Source organism: Canis lupus, chromosome 4 (genome assembly GCF_011100685.1).
Source record: "Canis lupus familiaris isolate Mischka breed German Shepherd chromosome 4, alternate assembly UU_Cfam_GSD_1.0, whole genome shotgun sequence".
In the NCBI taxonomy this organism is placed as follows: domain Eukaryota; kingdom Metazoa; phylum Chordata; class Mammalia; order Carnivora; family Canidae; genus Canis; species Canis lupus.
This window is the reverse complement of record NC_049225.1, coordinates 55,862,269-55,880,298: the sequence shown is the minus strand read 5'-3', so window position 1 is coordinate 55,880,298 and position 18,030 is coordinate 55,862,269. Positions and strand designations below refer to the sequence as shown.

General features: G+C 45.7%; 1 protein-coding gene across 6 annotated transcripts in view; it reads left to right on the top strand.

Annotated features, from left to right (window-relative positions):
* The window catches only part of LARP1 (La ribonucleoprotein 1, translational regulator), an 84,594-nt gene that overhangs the window by 62,326 nt on the left and 4,238 nt on the right, over window positions 1-18,030 (top strand). For 5 of the 6 annotated variants that reach the window (XM_038534947.1, XM_038534943.1, XM_038534944.1 and 2 more), the window contains exons 5-18: window positions 687-815; window positions 892-1,098; window positions 1,199-1,361; window positions 2,282-2,426; window positions 5,520-5,694; window positions 5,808-5,977; window positions 8,000-8,392; window positions 9,606-9,729; window positions 9,871-10,076; window positions 10,530-10,636; window positions 11,236-11,387; window positions 13,995-14,139; window positions 16,658-16,767; window positions 16,960-17,087. In XM_038534947.1, coding sequence (XP_038390875.1) covers window positions 687-815; window positions 892-1,098; window positions 1,199-1,361; window positions 2,282-2,426; window positions 5,520-5,694; window positions 5,808-5,977; window positions 8,000-8,392; window positions 9,606-9,729; window positions 9,871-10,076; window positions 10,530-10,636; window positions 11,236-11,387; window positions 13,995-14,139; window positions 16,658-16,767; window positions 16,960-17,087 — 2,354 coding nt within the window. The remainder of the gene's footprint in view (window positions 1-686; window positions 816-891; window positions 1,099-1,198; window positions 1,362-2,281; window positions 2,427-5,519; window positions 5,695-5,807; window positions 5,978-7,999; window positions 8,393-9,605; window positions 9,730-9,870; window positions 10,077-10,529; window positions 10,637-11,235; window positions 11,388-13,994; window positions 14,140-16,657; window positions 16,768-16,959; window positions 17,088-18,030) is intronic. The other variant, XM_038534946.1, reaches the window with a different exon arrangement.

Sequence of the window (18,030 nt, the reverse complement as noted above, 5' to 3'; positions counted from 1 at the left end):
TAATCAGTGTGTCTTGGTGTATCGCTGTACCATGTAAGATTTGTTTAAAGACAAGAGCTCCTGTTGCCTTGGCTAAGGGTGTTTAGGGTACAGATTGGCTGCTTTGACAGAGATTCAAAATAACAGTGTTTTAAACAAGATAGAAGGTATTTCTCTCATCTGACAGCTGGGTATAAATAGGCCAGCCCTAGAATGATAGCCATTTCTTTTCATTTTCCTTTCATCTTGCTGTGGTGTGTTGGCTCTTTTCATCCAAGGTAGCTCACTCTTCCTTCTCATTCCAGCTAGCAGGAATGGAAAAGGAGAGAGAGTAGCTCCCTTTTAAGGACTCAACCTGGAATTGACTACTTTCATGTGATGGCTCTCATAGAATTTTGGCACCTGTCGAAAGGGAGCCTGGAAGTACAGTCTTGATTCTGGGCAGCCACATGTCTGGCTCCAGAAAGGGGTTCTCTGACCAAGGAGAAATCAGTATTAGGAGTCAGCCAGGAGGGTCTGTCACATTGAGGTCCATGGCTTCCTTATTTTAGAGATAAAAATAAGGTCCGGTGTGGGAGAAGGAATTTGCCCAAGGTCATCAGATTTTGAGTCAGACCTATTGCTCCAGACTGAAGAATGGTTAGGGGTGAACATGGATAGGAGGGACCTCTCTTAAACCTTCTTCATGTGCCCATGCTGTTGTCCAGGGAACAAACACAAGTGGGTTCCGTTGCAAATAGACATGAAACCTGAAGTGCCCAGAGAAAAACTGGTCTCACGCCCTGCTCGCCCTCCAGAGCCACGACACACACCTGCCAACCGAGGGGAGATCAAAGGTATGTACCACCCACTGTGGAGGGCCTGGGCATGGGGGTCACCCTCAAGCGTGACCCAGTGCCCCTCTCCCCATAGGGTCTGAGCCTGCCACCTACGTGCCCGTGCCCATGGCCCCCCCCACCCCAGCCTGGCAACCAGAGACCAAACCGGAGCCTGCCTGGCACGACCAGGATGAGACATCGAGTGTGAAGAGTGATGGGGCTGGTGGGGCGCGGGCTTCCTTCCGTGGCCGTGGACGGGGGCGCGGTCGCGGCCGGGGACGCGGCCGGGGTGGCACTCGAAGTACGTGAGGCCCCTTTGGGCTCCGGGATGTCCGAGGGAGTGTGGCGGGGGCGGTGGGCAGGGATCTTCTCTCCCTTATGGCACCCATTTCCCCCCATAGCCCATTTTGACTACCAGTTTGGCTACCGAAAGTTTGATGGTGCAGAGGGGCCTCGTACCCCCAAGTACATGAACAACATCACCTACTACTTTGACAATGTCAGCAGCACTGAGCTTTACAGTGTGGACCAGGAACTGCTCAAAGACTACATCAAGCGACAGATGTGAGTGGACAGAAGCCTCCTTCCTGGAGCGATGCATAGGGTTGGGACCTGTCATGCTGGGTAGAGTAGGGATTGGCAGGTCCTTCTGGTGCTATGGTAGCAGCATATCCTGCACCAGCAATCTTTGGTTGCCTTTGGCTGGAGCTGAGAAAGATAACCAGCACTTACCCTTTAAAAGTTAAATTTTCATAAAGATAATATTGCAAAAGTAATATCGTATTTGCTTTAAGAAATTTAGAAATTACCAGTGATAAAAAGGAAGGAGGAATGTCCAGAGTCCACCCCCTTCTGCACTTGTCTGTGTTAATGGCAACATGGTCAGAATGCTAGCAAACACCTGTGGAGTACTCCCTGTTAGTGAGGCCCAGTGTTAAGCGCTTTACAGGCATTCTCTCTTGCTTGGTCCTACACTTATCTCATTCCTATGAGCTGGGTGTTAACTCCATTTCAGGGATGAGCACACAGACCCAGGAACTTACCCAGAGTCTCAGAGCTAGTAAACAACAAGGCACAGATTTGAATCCATTTCCGCCTGATGTGGAACCCTAGCTCCAAACCAGTCCTATAGATTGTCCCTCAGTCTAGTTGGGGAGCCGTACAAGGAAGTGGATCATTTCGGTAGAGTGTGATAGTGTTTTAGGAGAAGAGAAGGTGACCGGTGACAATGGAACTGGGTTTTAATGGTGGATGAGGGGTTTGCCAGGCCTACAGAGAGGCTGAAGGGCCGGGGGAGTGGGTCTAACCTGAGGCGAGGGAGCCATGACAGGGTAACATCTCTTTCCAGCCCTTGATACTGTCCGTACGATAGGGTCAGGGTCGGTAAGAGGCTATGTGAGGTGGCCGGGGGTGGGGGGGTGTAGGACGAAAAAGGCAGACTCCTAAGTGACGCAGCAATCTTCTGTCTTCTCCTCTCCACCCAGCGAATACTACTTCAGCGTGGACAATTTAGAGCGAGACTTCTTCCTGCGACGGAAAATGGATGCTGACGGTTTCCTTCCCATCACCCTTATTGCTTCCTTCCACCGAGTGCAGGCCCTTACCACTGACATTTCACTCATCTTTGCGGTAGGTCTCCCTCCCTGGGGCTGGGGTGCAGGGGAAGGAAAGGTCCTTACTTATGGAGTTGGAGTGTGGGCCCCGGCAGAAAACCCTGGAAGAGTCCTCATCTGATGACTTCTGCTAAAGCTTCAAGGCTTGGCCAGCCTCTCTGCCTCCCTTCTCTCCTCTTTCTCCCTCTTACTGTGGAAAATTGCAGACATTTACAGAAGTAGACAGAATGGTATGATGAACCCATCGCCCAGCCTCAGCAATTACCAACTCATGGCCCGTCTCACTCCATCTATCCCCCATCTGTTTCCTCTTCCAAATTACTTTGCAGAAAATCTCAGGTAACCTGACATTTCATCCATGTTTTAGTACTTATCTCTAAAAGATAAATACCTGATAAAAAATGTAATCACTATATCATAATCCCATGTAAAAATGTTAATAATTCTTTAATATGTCTAAACAGTTGCGAACTCTCCCCATTTGTCAAAAAACATTTTTGTATTTTATGAGAATCAGGATTCAAAGAAGACCCATGTGTTGCCTTACTAAGTCTCCTCTTCCCTTCTCTTTTACTCTGCAATTTATTAATTGGAATAAACTGGGTTATGTAGCTTGTCAAATTTCTCATGGGCCACAAGTGATGTCCTCTAACATGTTCTTCTGTATTCCTCCAGGAGCCTGATCAGATTCAGGTTTGGGGAGTTTCCCTCCCCTCTTTGTCAAGAATCCTTTATAGAAAAAAAAAAAAAAAAAAAAGAATCCTTTATAGATAATGATATGTTCTCTCAGGTGGCACAGAGCATTTCATTTGTTCTCTCTCCTGATGCAAGCTGCTGTTGATGACCCCTGCCTGTTATTTCATTAGGGATTGTGAAATGGTGAAATTCTAATTCTATCGATCTGTCTTCATTTGTTAGCTGGAATGCCTCTTTAAGGAGGAACTTTGCCTCATCAGCTATTCAGTTACCAAGACGTATGGTTTGTACAGAAAGAGCAGATAAATACTTGATCTTTCCCTTTGTTAACCGATTGTCAGAATTATGAGTTGATTCCTGATAACTTTACGGGTTGTGGGTTCAGGTGTGGGGTTGTTTTGCTTTAGTGTCTTTTAGTATCATCACAAACCTGTGGATTCAGACATCCTGTAGTTTCAGCCCATTGCAGTTCATAAACTGAATCTAGTTGTCCCATCTGGAGTTAGAGGAATCCTGGTTGATCTGGTACATTTCCTGCCTCAGATCTGGAATAGGCTTTTTTTCAAGGAGCTTTAGATCCTCTTTTGGGGAAATGATATTTATATACCACACAGTTGGAGTTATAGGGATGTTCATTGCTGCTTTGATTGATCATTGTTTCTAGAGCTGCTTTTTTTTATTTTAAAGATTTTACTTACTCATCAGAGAGAGAGAGAGAGAGATAGGAAGAGGCAGAGACACAGGCAGAGGGAGAAGCAGGCTCCATGCAGGGAGCCCGACGTGGGGCTTAATCCCGGGTCTCCAGGATCACACCCCAGGCCAAAGGCAGCGCTAAACCGCTGAGCCACCCAGGCTGCCCTGCTTCTTTTTTTTTAAGTACGTCAGGAGATCATACTGAAATTTTCTATTAAAGTTCAGGACTACAAGGACTTTATAACACCAATGACCTTTTATTTGTAATACTTTTGTACCCCAAATCCTAATGCTGATGATGACCTCAACATAATTACTCATTTTGTTTTATTCAATAGTTTGTATACCTTATTCTTATAATAATACCTCTACTACTACTAAAAACAGGGTTTTTTTCTACTTAAACACTCAAATGACTGTTTTCAAGTACTGGAATGATCTTTGTATGGTTATGTTTTTAATTTGATGTGTATTAGTTTCGTTAGTTTCATTTAGCTCTCAAGTTTTAGGGATTGCTTTTTCCCCTCCAATTTCTAATTGTTTTGCACTTAGGTAAGACATTTGCATGACTGTAAAATCAACATGGTATATTCCTAGAAGACCGACTTAAAATTCTCTCTTAAAATTCTCCTTTTTCCTTTTATTCCCTTATAGGCAATTTGTTTCAAATCCTTTGTTTAAAAAAATAAGCAAATGCCTCTTCCTGTATTTGTATCCTTTTCCTCTCTTAGATGGCAACATATAGAGCATGTATTTCTTTACCTGTTCTTTTGTTTTCAGTTAATACATTTGGGTGCTGACTGCATAGTAGTACATAAGAGAAAGATGCTCTTCATTCCTACTTAGACTTGCATATATATCTTTTCATATTTTTGCCAGCGTATCATTGATGTAGATTTATAGAAGTGAGAAGGCTGCACTACAGGGCAAATTGCTGGGTTCCCTTTCTTCAGGGGGCTGTGCCTTTGCACTTCTGACGGCAGTAGAGCAGAATGCCTGTTGCACTGTTGAAATGTTTCCCATTTCCACTAAAAGGATTTTTAAAGACAAGTCTCCTCTCTTCTCCACTCTTCACCCTTTTTCCTAGAGATAAGTAAGCACCCATAGCAATTTACCTGTGAATCCTAGAAAAATGTGTATGTGTTTGTAAGTTTTTATTTAAAAATTCAAACACCAGTGGTATCTTAGGCACATTGACCTACACCTGTTTTGTTTTTTTGTTTTTTTTATGGCTCTTTCCACCTCAGCACATGTGAAGCTGTTTTTAATGTGAGTAGTATACCACTGAATAGAGAGGCCGTTACTTATTTTAAATGATCTATATGGTGGCAAATTAGGTAGTTTCCAGTTTTTTCCATATTACAGACTGTTGCTATGAATGGCTTTTTTTTTTTTTTTTTTTTTATGAATGGCTTTTTATCCACATCTTACACATAATGTAATCTATCTGTGGCCCTGTTTCTCTGGGGGCGGATGAATGGATATAGAATGAATGGCAAAGTCAAAGGGCAGGTTATGTTTTTCACGGTGGTGCCCTCCTACAAGTTTGAACATCTCGTCTGTCTGCTAGTTGTGGAAGATGGTGCCAGTTTTCTTATACTCCTGCCAGCACTAGACTCCTTCCTGAGTTCATGGGGGCCAGCCATTCGTCTGCCAGCTTCTGAGACCTCATTCTTTCCAAGTCTTTTCTTTGCATAGACTCCTTCCTTCTCCCCTGCAGGCCCTAAAGGACAGCAAGGTGGTGGAGATCGTTGATGAGAAAGTCCGCAGGAGGGAGGAGCCGGAGAAATGGCCTCTTCCTGGTCCCCCCATAGTTGATTATTCCCAGACTGATTTCTCCCAGCTCCTCAACTGCCCCGAGTTTGTGCCCCGCCAGCATTACCAGAAGGAGACAGGTAGGTACTCTGGGCCTCGAGGTGCCTTCCTGTTGTCCTCCAGCCAACAGTCCTTAGGGTTGTCATCGAGAGGACAGCTGGAAGGTTGAGGACCTCACCTTTCCACCCTTCAGAGTCAGCACCTGGTTCTCCCCGTGCAGTCACCCCGGTGCCAACCAAAACAGAAGAGGTCAGCAACCTAAAGACGCTGCCCAAGGGCCTGTCTGCCAGCCTGCCTGACCTGGATTCTGAGAACTGGATTGAAGTAAAGAAGAGGCCGCGGCCGTCCCCAGCGCGGCCCAAGGTGGGTGGGCTGTGGGACTTGGAGGAGCTAAGCCGGAAGGCCGGCTGGCTCCGGCTTATGGCTCGAGTCGAGGTCAGCAGTGACCGTGGGAAAGCTGGTGGGTCCTTGTCCTTTTTCAGTGAGGATCATGTCTCAGGACAGGCCCCGGTTGTGGGAGTTCCTGAGTGGCATTCTTCGTGGGAGGAAATCCTCTGGCTTCTGGCAGTAGTGTCCCAGCTTTCTTGGTGTTTGGCTCTTTGTCTTGCCCCATTGAAATCAGTGGGGCTGTTGTAGTGCCTGAGTGTGTTTTCATTGTCCCCTAGATAAGCCATTCACGCCCTCTGAAGAGGAAAGGGAAAGGGAGCAGACACATGGCCTGGATGTAGAGTTAGTCTAGAGAGAAGAATACAGGTCTTCTGTCACTGATGGGTATTGACCTTGGGCAGCTTGGTTAATATCTCAAGTTTTCAGTGTTTCCATCTTCAGATGAAGGAGAGAAGGGCTTAGACTGCCCTAGAAATTGTAAAGCAATATGCCAGTAGTACACATTGAGAAGTGTTTCCATTTCAAACTAAAACTAGTGCCCCCTTTCCAGGAGCAGTTATGTGCTCCATCTACCCCATTCCTCACCTCCCCTTTGGAGATCTCTTTGGTCTGGGGCTTGTGAGGAGGTCTCCTAGACCTTGGACTTTGGGTCTCTGAAATTCTGTCTCCTTTTCCATTGTGCTGCTATGACTGCCTCCCTCTTGTTCATACCCTCATACTCTGACTTCCCTGTCTCTTCTGGGTGTGGTCCTGCACAGAGTGTCCAGGATCAGGCCAGAGTTATGAGGAAAACAGTGGAGAGAGGGACCTTATGAGGTTCAGGCCTATAGAGTGTGAGGCTTTGGAAAGGCAGGCAGGCTTAGTACCCATTCCAGAATTAGAGGCCTGCTTCCACCTGGCCTATCTTGAACCTTAAAAGAGAGTAGGTTTTGGGGCATCTGGGTGGCTTAGTTGGTTAAGTGTCTGCCTTCGGCTCAGGTCATGATCTCATCAGGGTCCTGGGATCGAGCCCTGCATTGGGTTCCCTGTTTGGTGGAAAGTCAACTCTCCCTCTGATTCCCCCCTGCCCACCTCATGTGCTCTTGCTCTCTCAAATAAGTAAACAAAATCTTTGAGTAGGGTGGCAGGGGGAGTAGGTTTGGAGGTTACGTGGGAAGCTTTTTGCACAGCAGAGAATTGACTTTTTGGATATAAATGTGAGGTGGACAAATGCTTTTGCCCCAGTCTCAGATAAATTCAGCTGAGCAACACTGAAATATTTGCTTTTTTGCCAGAAGTATCCCATTTTCTCTTGCCTCTGGAACATGCTGTTATTCCTGCCTCATACGCTCTTTATCCCTGCCTTCATCTGGCTTACTTTTATGTTCATCCTTCAGTAATTACGTCTCCCAGGAAGCCTCTTCCCTGACTGTCTCTACTCCCACTTCTAGTTGGTTAAGTGCCTCTTTCTGTGTACTCCACAAATTCAATTTATCATCTTTATTGATACCACATTACATTTGGCTGGCTGCTTGTTTTTCCCCACCAAACTGTGAGCTGCCTTAAGTTAAAGAACTGTGTCTTCTTTAAGGCCTGGTATCAGTCGGTGCTTGCTCACTCATCAGTCGAACATCTGCTGTTGCTAGGTCCCAGTCTGGCTACTAGGAATATGATGGAAAGCAAGGCAGCTGTGGCCCCTGCTTGATGAAACTTCAGTTCTCTTAGGAGATTTTGAATAGATAGAATAGATGGATCAACCTATTGAACTTGTGCTATGTGCCCACTCCTGGGCTAGGTAAATGAGAAGGACAGGTGACTCTGGGGGCTTGTCATCTCATTTTGAATGACTGTGATGTGAGCTGGGAGAGAGGATACGTAGAGTCATGGGGGACCAGGTCCAAGGTTGGCAGCTGTAGCATTCTGGCATGGCTGGGTCCTCTCTCTCAGCCAACAGCTACAGACACTGACCCAAGGACACCCTGGTGATCCCGCGACGCCCCTTGATCTTCTCCATTTTAGAAGTCAGAGGAGCCCAGGTTCCTCCACCCGACTTCTCTGCCTCAGCAGCTGCCCTCTCAGCAGCCGATGTCAAAGGAGCAGGATGAGCAAGAGGAACTAGATTTCCTGTTTGATGAGGAGATGGAGCAGATGGATGGGCGGAAGAACACCTTCACCGCCTGGTCTGACGAGGACTCTGACTATGAGATTGATGACCGGGATGTGAACAAGATCCTCATTGTCACCCAGACGCCACCTTACATGCGCCGGCACCCTGGGGGGGACCGCACAGGCAACCACACCTCACGTGCCAAGATGAGTGCAGAGCTGGCCAAGGTCATTAACGATGGGCTCTTCTACTACGAGCAGGACCTGTGGACAGAGAAGTTCGAACCTGAGTATTCCCAGATCAAGGTGAGGCTGGGACATAGCCTTGGGGGTGGAGCCTGGGGTGTTTGCAACACGTGGAAAAGAGGAAGGCTAATTTGGGCACAGAGCCTTAGTATCCTTGTGTTTGAAAAGGGAGTAGTAATGGACACCATGCTGGGGCATTAAGTGAGAAGAGATGTAGGGGGAGAGGTGAGCACTGTGCCCCCTGAATGCCCATGTTTAATGTCCTAACAATCAGCCAGACACACTTAAAAGCTTACCTTTAAAATAATAGCTTTTGGGCAGCTCAGGTGGCTCAGCGGTTTGGCACGACCTTCGGCCCGGGGCGTGATCCTGGGGACCCGGGATCGAGTCCCGCGTCGAGCTCCCTGCAAGGCGCCTGCTTCTCCCTTTGCCTGTGTCTCTGCCTCTCTCTCTCTCCTTTCTGTGTATTCTCATGAATAAATAAAAATATTTTTAAAATAAATAAATACAATAAAGCTTCTGGGGCACCTGGGTAGCTCAGAGGATGAGTGTCTGCCTTTGACTCGGGTCGTGATCTCAGGGTCCTGGGATTGAGTCCCACATTGGGCTCCCTTTGGGGAGCCTCCTTCTACCTCTGCCTGTGTCTCTGCCTTTCTCTATGTCTCTCATGAATAAATAAAATCTTTAAAAAAATAAAATAATAGCTTTTGGGTGCCTGTGTGGCATAATTGGTTAAGCGGCTGCCTTCAGCTCCGGTCATGATCCTGGGGGCCTAGAATTGAGTCCCATGTTGGGCTCCCTGCTCAATGAGGAGTCGGCTTCTCCCTCTACCTCTACCTCTTTGTCTTGCTTGAGCTCTTTCTCTCACTTTCTCTCTCAAATAAAGAAAATCTTTATGCATATATATATATATATATATATATATATTTATATATATATATATAAACTAAAAAATCACTGCTGCCTGGAAACAGTCAAAACTTACAGTTTTTACAGAGTAGCTTTGTGAGGTGAGCCTGTGTAAGTAGTGAGCAGCAGGGTGTTCGGTGGAGGTGAAGACAGTGTCAGGAGGAGAATCGGGTCTGCAGGAAGCTGCCCAGGTAACTGGGGTTGGGGAATGGTGATGAGGTAGCTGAGAGCCTGGGGACCAGATTTCCATGTATGTGGATGTGGGAGCTGCCCCCTGCAACTTCCTGCACTTCTTGATTCCTAAACAGGCTGGGGCAGTCTTCTTACTAACATCATCTCTCCGCCCATCTTGTTTCCTCTGCAGCAAGAAGTCGAGAACTTCAAGAAGGTCAACATGATCAGCCGGGAGCAGTTTGACACACTAACCCCAGAGCCCCCCGTGGATCCCAACCAGGAGGTCCCTCCTGGGCCACCCCGCTTCCAGCAAGGTGAGAGACAGGTGGTATCTGGGACCCTGGGTGGGTGTGGGATCCTGGGTGGGTGGGAGAGTACAACCCTCAGACAGGGGCCTCCCAGGTATAGTCAGTCACAGGCCTACCACTGCTCACTGACCTGCTCTCCCTCTGCAGTCCCCACTGATGCCCTGGCCAACAAATTGTTTGGTGCTCCTGAGCCTTCTACCATTGCCCGTTCTCTACCAACCACTGTCCCAGAGTCACCAAACTACCGCAATGCCAGGACCCCCCGTACTCCCCGGACACCACAGCTCAAAGATTCAAGTCAGACATCACGGTTTTATCCAGTAGTGAAAGAAGGACGGACGCTAGATGCCAAGGTGAGGTGCTCCTGCTGAGTGGCTGAGAGTCTTGGGCTCACTTAAATGCATTCCAGTGCTTTACTGTCCTCCCTAGCCTAAGCCAAGGAACTGCCAAATCCCAGAACTGCTCTTTGTTCTTAGGCTGGTGGGCCCACCTGGGATGGAGTGGCCACATCTGAAAAAGGGACTGGGTATGGCAGTGGTGGCCCCGTGTCTCCATGATAAGGCCCAAGGAGGATCAACCAGGGGTGGGTCCTTAGGCTCCCAAGCCACGATGTCCTCACCTGTGAGATAGGCATACCAGTTTCTGGCTCACAGCCGTGGACTTCATATGTGAGAGACTAGATATGAAAATGCTTTTTAAATTGTGAAGTAACGCATACATGAGGGGATCTTAGTTCAACAAATGCTTGGTGCTCCTCTGAGTTCCATGAGTACAATTAATAACAAATTCTGGACTGACCTTTGCAGATGCCTCGGAAAAGGAAGACAAGACACAGCTCAAACCCACCCCTGGAGAGTCATGTGGGCTGGGTGATGGATTCCCGAGAGCACAGGCCCCGGACTGCTTCCATCAGGTGCCAGCACAGTGGAGAGATGATGGCAGGGTGGGCGGGAAAGCCAGGCAGTTGATGGGACCAAGAAGAAGGAATCTCTTTCGTCTGTAAATTAAAGAAAATTGAAGAAAGGGACTCTTAACCTAAATCGGAAAATTTGGAGCAGTCTAGAGAATGTAATTCAGGGCCTTGGAAGGTTTTCCCCAAGGAAAAGTGGCACAGACTGAGAATAGGCGTGGTTTTAAAGAAAAACATAGATGGGCTACCCCATAATAGCTAATCAGAGAAAGTTAAATGTGAACTCGGGATGATTAAATGCTTAAAAGCTCAGGTTTGGACACTGTGCTAATCTGGGATGTTAAAGGGTCCATGACCAGGATAAGTCTCCCAGGCTCTGTGAGCCTCAGTGACTGCTTTGTAAAAACCCACCAAAGATTGATGCAAAGAGTGATTTGGCCTGAAGGCTGTATGTTAAGGGCCTACCATGGTATTTAGGTCTCTTTGTTGCCCTAGGAGAGGCTAGATCTTGGCTGATAGGAAGGGACCTGAGGGACCCCTCCTCACCTGATGGGCAGCTGCTCCAGAGAACCTGATGACACTCTCTCTCTCCTGGCCTTTAGCTCCAGCCCCTCAGAAGGGACACCTGCAGTTGGCAGCTATGGCTGTACCCCTCAGTCTCTGCCCAAGTTTCAGCATCCTTCCCATGAGCTGCTTAAGGAAAATGGCTTCACACAACACGTCTACCACAAGTATCGTAGGCGCTGCCTTAACGGTAAGAAGCAGAGGGGCCTCACCTCTGAGGTCCAGACTGTAAGGGCTGGTGGAGCAAGTGGTTCTGCTTTCTCTGACCTTAGGGCAAAAAGAATAGGAGTTAGACTCAGGCAAGTAGTTTTTGAATACAGAAGGCTGAAAGAATCTAATAATCAGAATATTTTTGTTCTTTGATCTTCTATTGATAATAAAAAATAGAAAAGTTTACCTATTTCTAGCATGACTGCCAAGTCAGCTATTGTCCACTGTGGTCCACTGTTGATCATAAAAGAGTATGCATGGGGCAGCATAGATTTCTCTAGAAACAGGGGTGGCTTAACCATGGCCTCTGGACCAAATCCAGCCAGCTTCCTATTTTTGTACAGCCCTTGAGCAAGGAAGAGTTTTACATTTCTAAGGGGTTATGAAGGGAAAAAAGAAAAACTTATGACTGAGACCATATGTAGCTTATGAAACCTAAAATACTCTGGTCTTTTTTTTTTTTTTTTATAAACTTTATTATTTTTTTTTAAATTTTTATTTATTTATGATAGTCACAGAATGAGAGAGAGGCACAGATACACAGGCAGAGGGAGAAGCAGGCTCCATGCACCGGGAGCCCGATGTGGGATTCGATCCCAGGTCTCCAGGATCGCGCCCTGGGCCAAAGGCAGGCGCCAAACCGCTGCGCCACCCAGGGATCCCTACTCTGGTCTTTTATAGAAAAAAGTTTGCTGGCCCCTGCTCTTAGAAGATGGTGTAAGGAAAGAACTCTCTAGATAATCTCATATATCTCTTTTTTATCACAAAATGAGATGTCTTTTCACTGTAGGTTTCTGTCCGGTTGGCTGTAAAGATGCTCGGAAGCAGTCTCAGTGCTCCCTTGTAGTTGTTACTGTTCATCGCTCTCCAGTCCTTTTCAGTTAGCAGCACATGGCTGTTAAATGCCTCGCTCATCTGCCTTACTTCCCTGTTTGTGTGTGATGACTGGTTTACTAGGATAGAATTCACATACCTTACAGTTGACCCATTCAAAGTGTGTGGTACAGTAGCTTTCAGTACATTCAGGAGTTGTGCATCTATCCCCAGAATCGATACTAGAACATGTTCATTACCACAGGGAGAAACCCAGTGCCCCTTACTGGTCATTTCCCATCTCTGCACCTGTGGCTTCTCCCAGGCCTGCACAACCACCAGTTTGTATGGATTTACCTGTTCTGGACTTTTCCTGTAAATCAGTCACGCAGTCAGCGCCCTTTGCAACTGGCTTCTTCCCTTAGCATATACTGTTTGTTCTTACACTTCATCTCTGCTGTAGCATGGTGCCACAACTTCATTCCTTTTCATGGCCAGGTAGCATTCCAGCATAGGGATATGTCATGTCATGTCTGTCTCTTGAATACAGATGATGGACCTTTGGGCTTCCACTTTTTGTCTGTCATGAGTAATGCTGCCAGGAATGTTCCTGTGCAAGTTTTTGTGTGGACATAGGTTTTCATTTAGTTTGTATAGAAAAGTGGACTTGCAAAGGGTCATATGCTAACTCTGTTTAATCTTTGGAGGATGTGAGACTGTTTTCTAAAGCAGGGGCACCATTTGTTCTGACAGAGACTGAGGCTTCTGATTGCTCCAGGTCTTCCCAACATTTATTATTATCTGTCTTTCTGATGATAGTCATCCTAATAGTTGCGAAGTGATAAATGATAGCACCTGGTAGTTTTGGTTTGCATTTCCCCAATAACTATTCATGTTGAACGTTTTTTTCATGTGCCTATTGGCCACATGTCTTTGGAGAAATGTCCATTCAGATCCTTTGCCTAGTTTTTAACTAGATTGTCTTTATTAAATTATAAGAATTCTTTATATATTCTAGGTACAAGTCCCTTATCAGATTTATGACTTGCAAATACTTTTTCCAATTCTGTGGGTTGTTTTTTCACTTTGTTGATAGTGTCCTCTGAAGCACAGGTTTTGAGGGGTTTTTTTAATGATAATTAAATTTATCCTTTCATTGTTTGCTTTGGTGTTATGTATTTTTTTAAGGTTTTATGTATTAATGAGAGACACAGAGAGAGAGGCAGAAACATAGGCAGAGGGACAAGCCAGCTCCATAGAGTCAGCCTGATGTGGGACTCAATCCTGGAACCCCAAGATCATGCCCTGAGCCAAATACAGATGCTCAACTGCTGAGCTTCCCAGGCGTCCCAGTGTTACGTATTTTTAATGTTCCATTTTGTAATTGTTGTAGGATTCCTGAAATAATGATTGGTAGCGAATAATGAATATAAGTTGTTGGGATTGTCAAGTTATTTGTTCATACTTTTCCTTGTTCTAACTACACTTGCAAGTAGTACCATTTGAGATGAAGAGCTAGACTGGGATGACCTGGTTTAGAGACGGATGCCACCTGATTTTGGTGAGGTCAAGTCCAGTGCCCATCAGCAAGGCCTGACACAGGATAGTGCTTGAGAACTGTCTCTTCAAAGACCAAAAGGACAGGGAATGAGCAAGGGGATTTGGTGGGTGGGCATAGTTGAAAGACTCAAAGTCCTTGAGCCCAGGAGCATTTGTCCCCTGAATCACAGACAGTGTGACCCTGACACATCTTTCTTCCTTCCTAACCCATCAGAGCGGAAACGCTTGGGCATTGGCCAGTCTCAGGAGATGAACACTCTCTTCCGCTTCTGGTCCTTCTTCCTCCGAGATCATTTCAACAAAAAGATGTATGAGGAGTTTAAACAACTGGCTCTGGAGGATGCCAAAGAAGGCTACAGGTAAGCAGGATGTGGGGTTGCAGGATGGGGGGATTGGGGTCTGGCTGATGCTTACAAGGGATGAGGGCTCCCAGTGGTTCTGCCTTCAGAACTGTAGCCAAAAATCTCTTGTGTATATCCCAAATATACTTTATAAAAATATGATTTTTGGATGAATAATAATGTTCATGTGGTTCAAAATGCAAAGAAGCCAAAGGCTATATAGTGAGAAGTCCTTCTCATCTTCTCATCCTTCTCATCCTTGTCCCCCTACCTCCAATTCCTTTCCCCACAGACAGCTGGCGTGATCAGAAACCTGAAGGCTTTCCTAAAAACACTTTGCTTTGTGTAAGCAAGGATATGCCTTTAGTCTCCTACCCGTCCCCTGTTGTTTGCACAGAGGATACCCTCTATTATATATGTTTTGTACCTTTTTAATTAAAAAAAAATTTTTTAAAGATTTTATTTATTTATTCATGAGAGACACAGAGAGAGAGGCAGAGACCTAGGCAGAGGGAGAAGCAGGCTTCCTGCAGGGAGCCCGATGCAGAAGTTGACTTGATCCCGAATCCTGGGATCATGCCCTGAGCCGAAGGCAGACGCTCAGCCACTGAGACACCCAGGCATCCCTGTACCTTTTTTAATAGTGTATTTTAGAGATCATTCCATGTTCATATGTAAATAACTTTCTTGTTCAGTCTTATACCATATGGCATGTATCATAGTAAGTGTCCTGTTAATAGATATATTGGTTGTTTTCATTATTTTGCTATTAAAAAACAAACGCCTTTAGAAGATACCTTTCTTGGGCAGCCCGGGTGGCTCAGCAGTTTAGCGCCGCCTTTGGCCCAAGGCGTGATCCTAGAGACCCGGGATTGAGTCCCACGTCAGGCTCCCTGCATGGGGCCTGCTTCTCCATCTGCCTGTCTCTGCCTCTCTCTGTGTGTGTCTCTCATGAATAAATTTTTTAAAAAAGATTTAAAAAAAAGAAGAAGAAGATACCTTTCTCCCCGCTGCCGCCCCCCCCCGCCCCCCCCAGGAGAAAAGTTCTCTCTATAAACAATTTGAAAAGTACAGAAATGTTTAAAGAAGCTGGGGGGGAGGGGGGAAGCACCCTTCAATCCCGAGATAACCAGTGTTAATGTCCTGCCGTATTTAATGCATTTAGATCATCACATGAATGCCTTTTTGTGCCTTATCATTTATAAGCACGAATGTTTTTCTGTGTTAAAATATTTAACTTTTTGCCTGTAAGAAATCTTTATATCCTTTCCTGAAAGTTTGGAAAATACAGATTAGATAAGATCATTGGAAAATCCCAACTCCCAGAGTGAACCAGTATTAATATATTTTAAGTATATGTCCTTCCAGACTTTGCATGCATGTGTATATTTGAAAATTACACATTTGTTTATAAAATGGGCTCATTCTCACATAACACTTTGAAACGTGTCATTTCTACTTGGTAATCTATGGTAAGCATCTCTCAGTATTCCTCAGTGTATATTTACATTATAATTTTTTTGAAAGATTTATTTATTTATTTGAGAGGGAGAGAGTGCATGCATGCGTGGTGGGAAGGCGCAGAGGGAGAGAGAGACTCCCAAGCAGACTCTTTGCTGATCATGGAGCCCAATATGGAACTCGATCTCACAACCCTAAGATCACTACCTGAGCCAAAGCCAAAAGTCAGATGTTCAGCCGACTATGCCACCTGGATGCCCGTACATTCTAATTTTTAATAGCTTATATTCTGTTGTACATATTTATCATGATTATTCTTTAACTGCATCTCTTTAAGACATTTAAATTTTGTTTGACAACGTTATGAGCAGTTTTGTACATCTGTTAAATATAAAAGTGTATTTTTCATCATTTCCCTGGCATATGTTCCTAGAAGTAAAAGAAATTTTTTAAGATTCTGTTAGAGTGAGAGAGAGAGAGAGAGAGAGAGAATAAGCACAAGCGGGAGGTGGGTGCAGGCGAGGGAAAGGGAGAAGCAGACTCCCATCCCAGCCCAACACCAGATTCGGTCCCAGGACTCCGAAGATCACGACCTTAGCTAAAAGGCTGGCACTTAACTGACTGAGCCACCCAGGAGCCCCAGAAGTAAAGTTAGTGAAGCCAGATAAAGTCACATGACTTTGTAGCAAGTTCATCCCAAGGATTGGTAAACTTTTTCTGTAAAGGGACAGATGAGAAATAATTTTAGGCTCTGCAGGATGGAGGGGTGGTCTCTGTCACAACTACTCAGCTCTGCTCTTATAGCACAAAGCATCCGGTGACATTTCATGAACAAGTGAGCATGAGCAGGGGACTTTTGTTCATTTGGCTGGAGTTTGCTGACCCCTGAAAAACCATAAACTGCTTGGACCCACTGAGAAGAGCATTAAATGTTAGCCTCCTTAAAGATTATTTACCATTTTCTCGATAATCCATGTGCTTAAACGGTTTCCTAGTCCATTTGTGATGCAGATTCATTTCCCTGTTTTGAGAAAAAAGAAACTGTATCCCAATTTCACTGGCCTGTGTTCTACAGATATGGTTTGGAGTGCCTTTTTCGATACTACAGTTATGGCCTGGAAAAGAAGTTCCGGCTGGACATCTTCAAGGATTTTCAGGAGGAAACAGTGAAGGACTATGAAGCTGGTGAGATGATGGAGTTGGAGCTCTTGCAAAGCTTGGTCATCCAGGCCTTCTTTCCCTTCTCCCTCCCCAGTTGATTGGGTCTGCCTGTGTATCAGTCACATCACTTGTCCTGATCCCCTAAGCCTCTTTATTCTCCTCTCCTCACCTGCCCAGCTTCTCTGACTCTCTCCCTCTGTCTCCTCCTTTCTGCAGGCCAACTTTATGGGCTGGAGAAGTTCTGGGCCTTCTTGAAATATTCCAAAGCCAAAAATTTGGACATTGACCCCAAACTTCAAGAATACCTCGGCAAATTCCGACGTCTCGAAGACTTCCGAGTGGATGTGAGTGAAAATCTCTCATCTTTCTCATCCTTGTCCTGGAAAGAAAACTGGACCAGAGATCAGGATAGCCGGGTTCTGGTCCCAGCTGTGCCACTAGCTTAGGGGCTGTTTTTCCCCATTGGATCCTTAGTTTCTTCAGCTGTAAAGTAGAGGGTGAGAAGTGGACACGGACAGCTAATTGGAGGAGGTCTTATGGTTGCACCTCCCTCCTTCCCATGGTCTTCTAGCTGAACATCATAATGCTCTCTCCCTTTTAGCTCATACCTTTCCTTGTTACTGTACCCTAGTCAGCCATTACTGGTTGACTAGGATGAGTACCCAAGTAAATGTCCTTGCTTTTTCTGGAAGAAGCAGTTCCAACCCTAGAGGTTTATAAATTATGTTTAACACACTGCTACCACCACTTCTCCTGGTCTTCTTGGAGCGGTAACTCAATGGTGACACCCAGTGGCGGGTCAGGGTTCTTGCTGCTGGGCATATCCAGGGAAGTAGGAGAGTGATGGATGTCTCTGTTGTGCGTGCTTCGTGCTTCAGAGACGTTATAGATGAGTGAGATTTTCTTTCGGAGAGTTTATAATGTAGTAGAGCTGTGCCAATCATCTTATTCATGTGAAACCTTTTAGCAAAAAAAGACAAATATAAGTAAATAAAAGTAATAGTCCTTATGCACGTTGGAAAATTACCATTGATTGAGGGATTACTGTGTGCCAGGCACGGTGCTAGACACTTTATATTGACCTCCTTTAACCTTTGTAATGTGGTAAAGGAGGCAGGGTTTTTGTTGCTGTCCCTGGACCAGTGGGTAATTGGAAGCCTGTGGCTACCCAGTGAGGTCATGGCAGTGCCACTTAGCCCTCCTATTATAAAGATGAATCTGTTGTCTTCCGTCCTTAAGCACCTCCTTGTTTGGGGGTTGGAGAGGGGCACATGTGCAGAGAAGCTT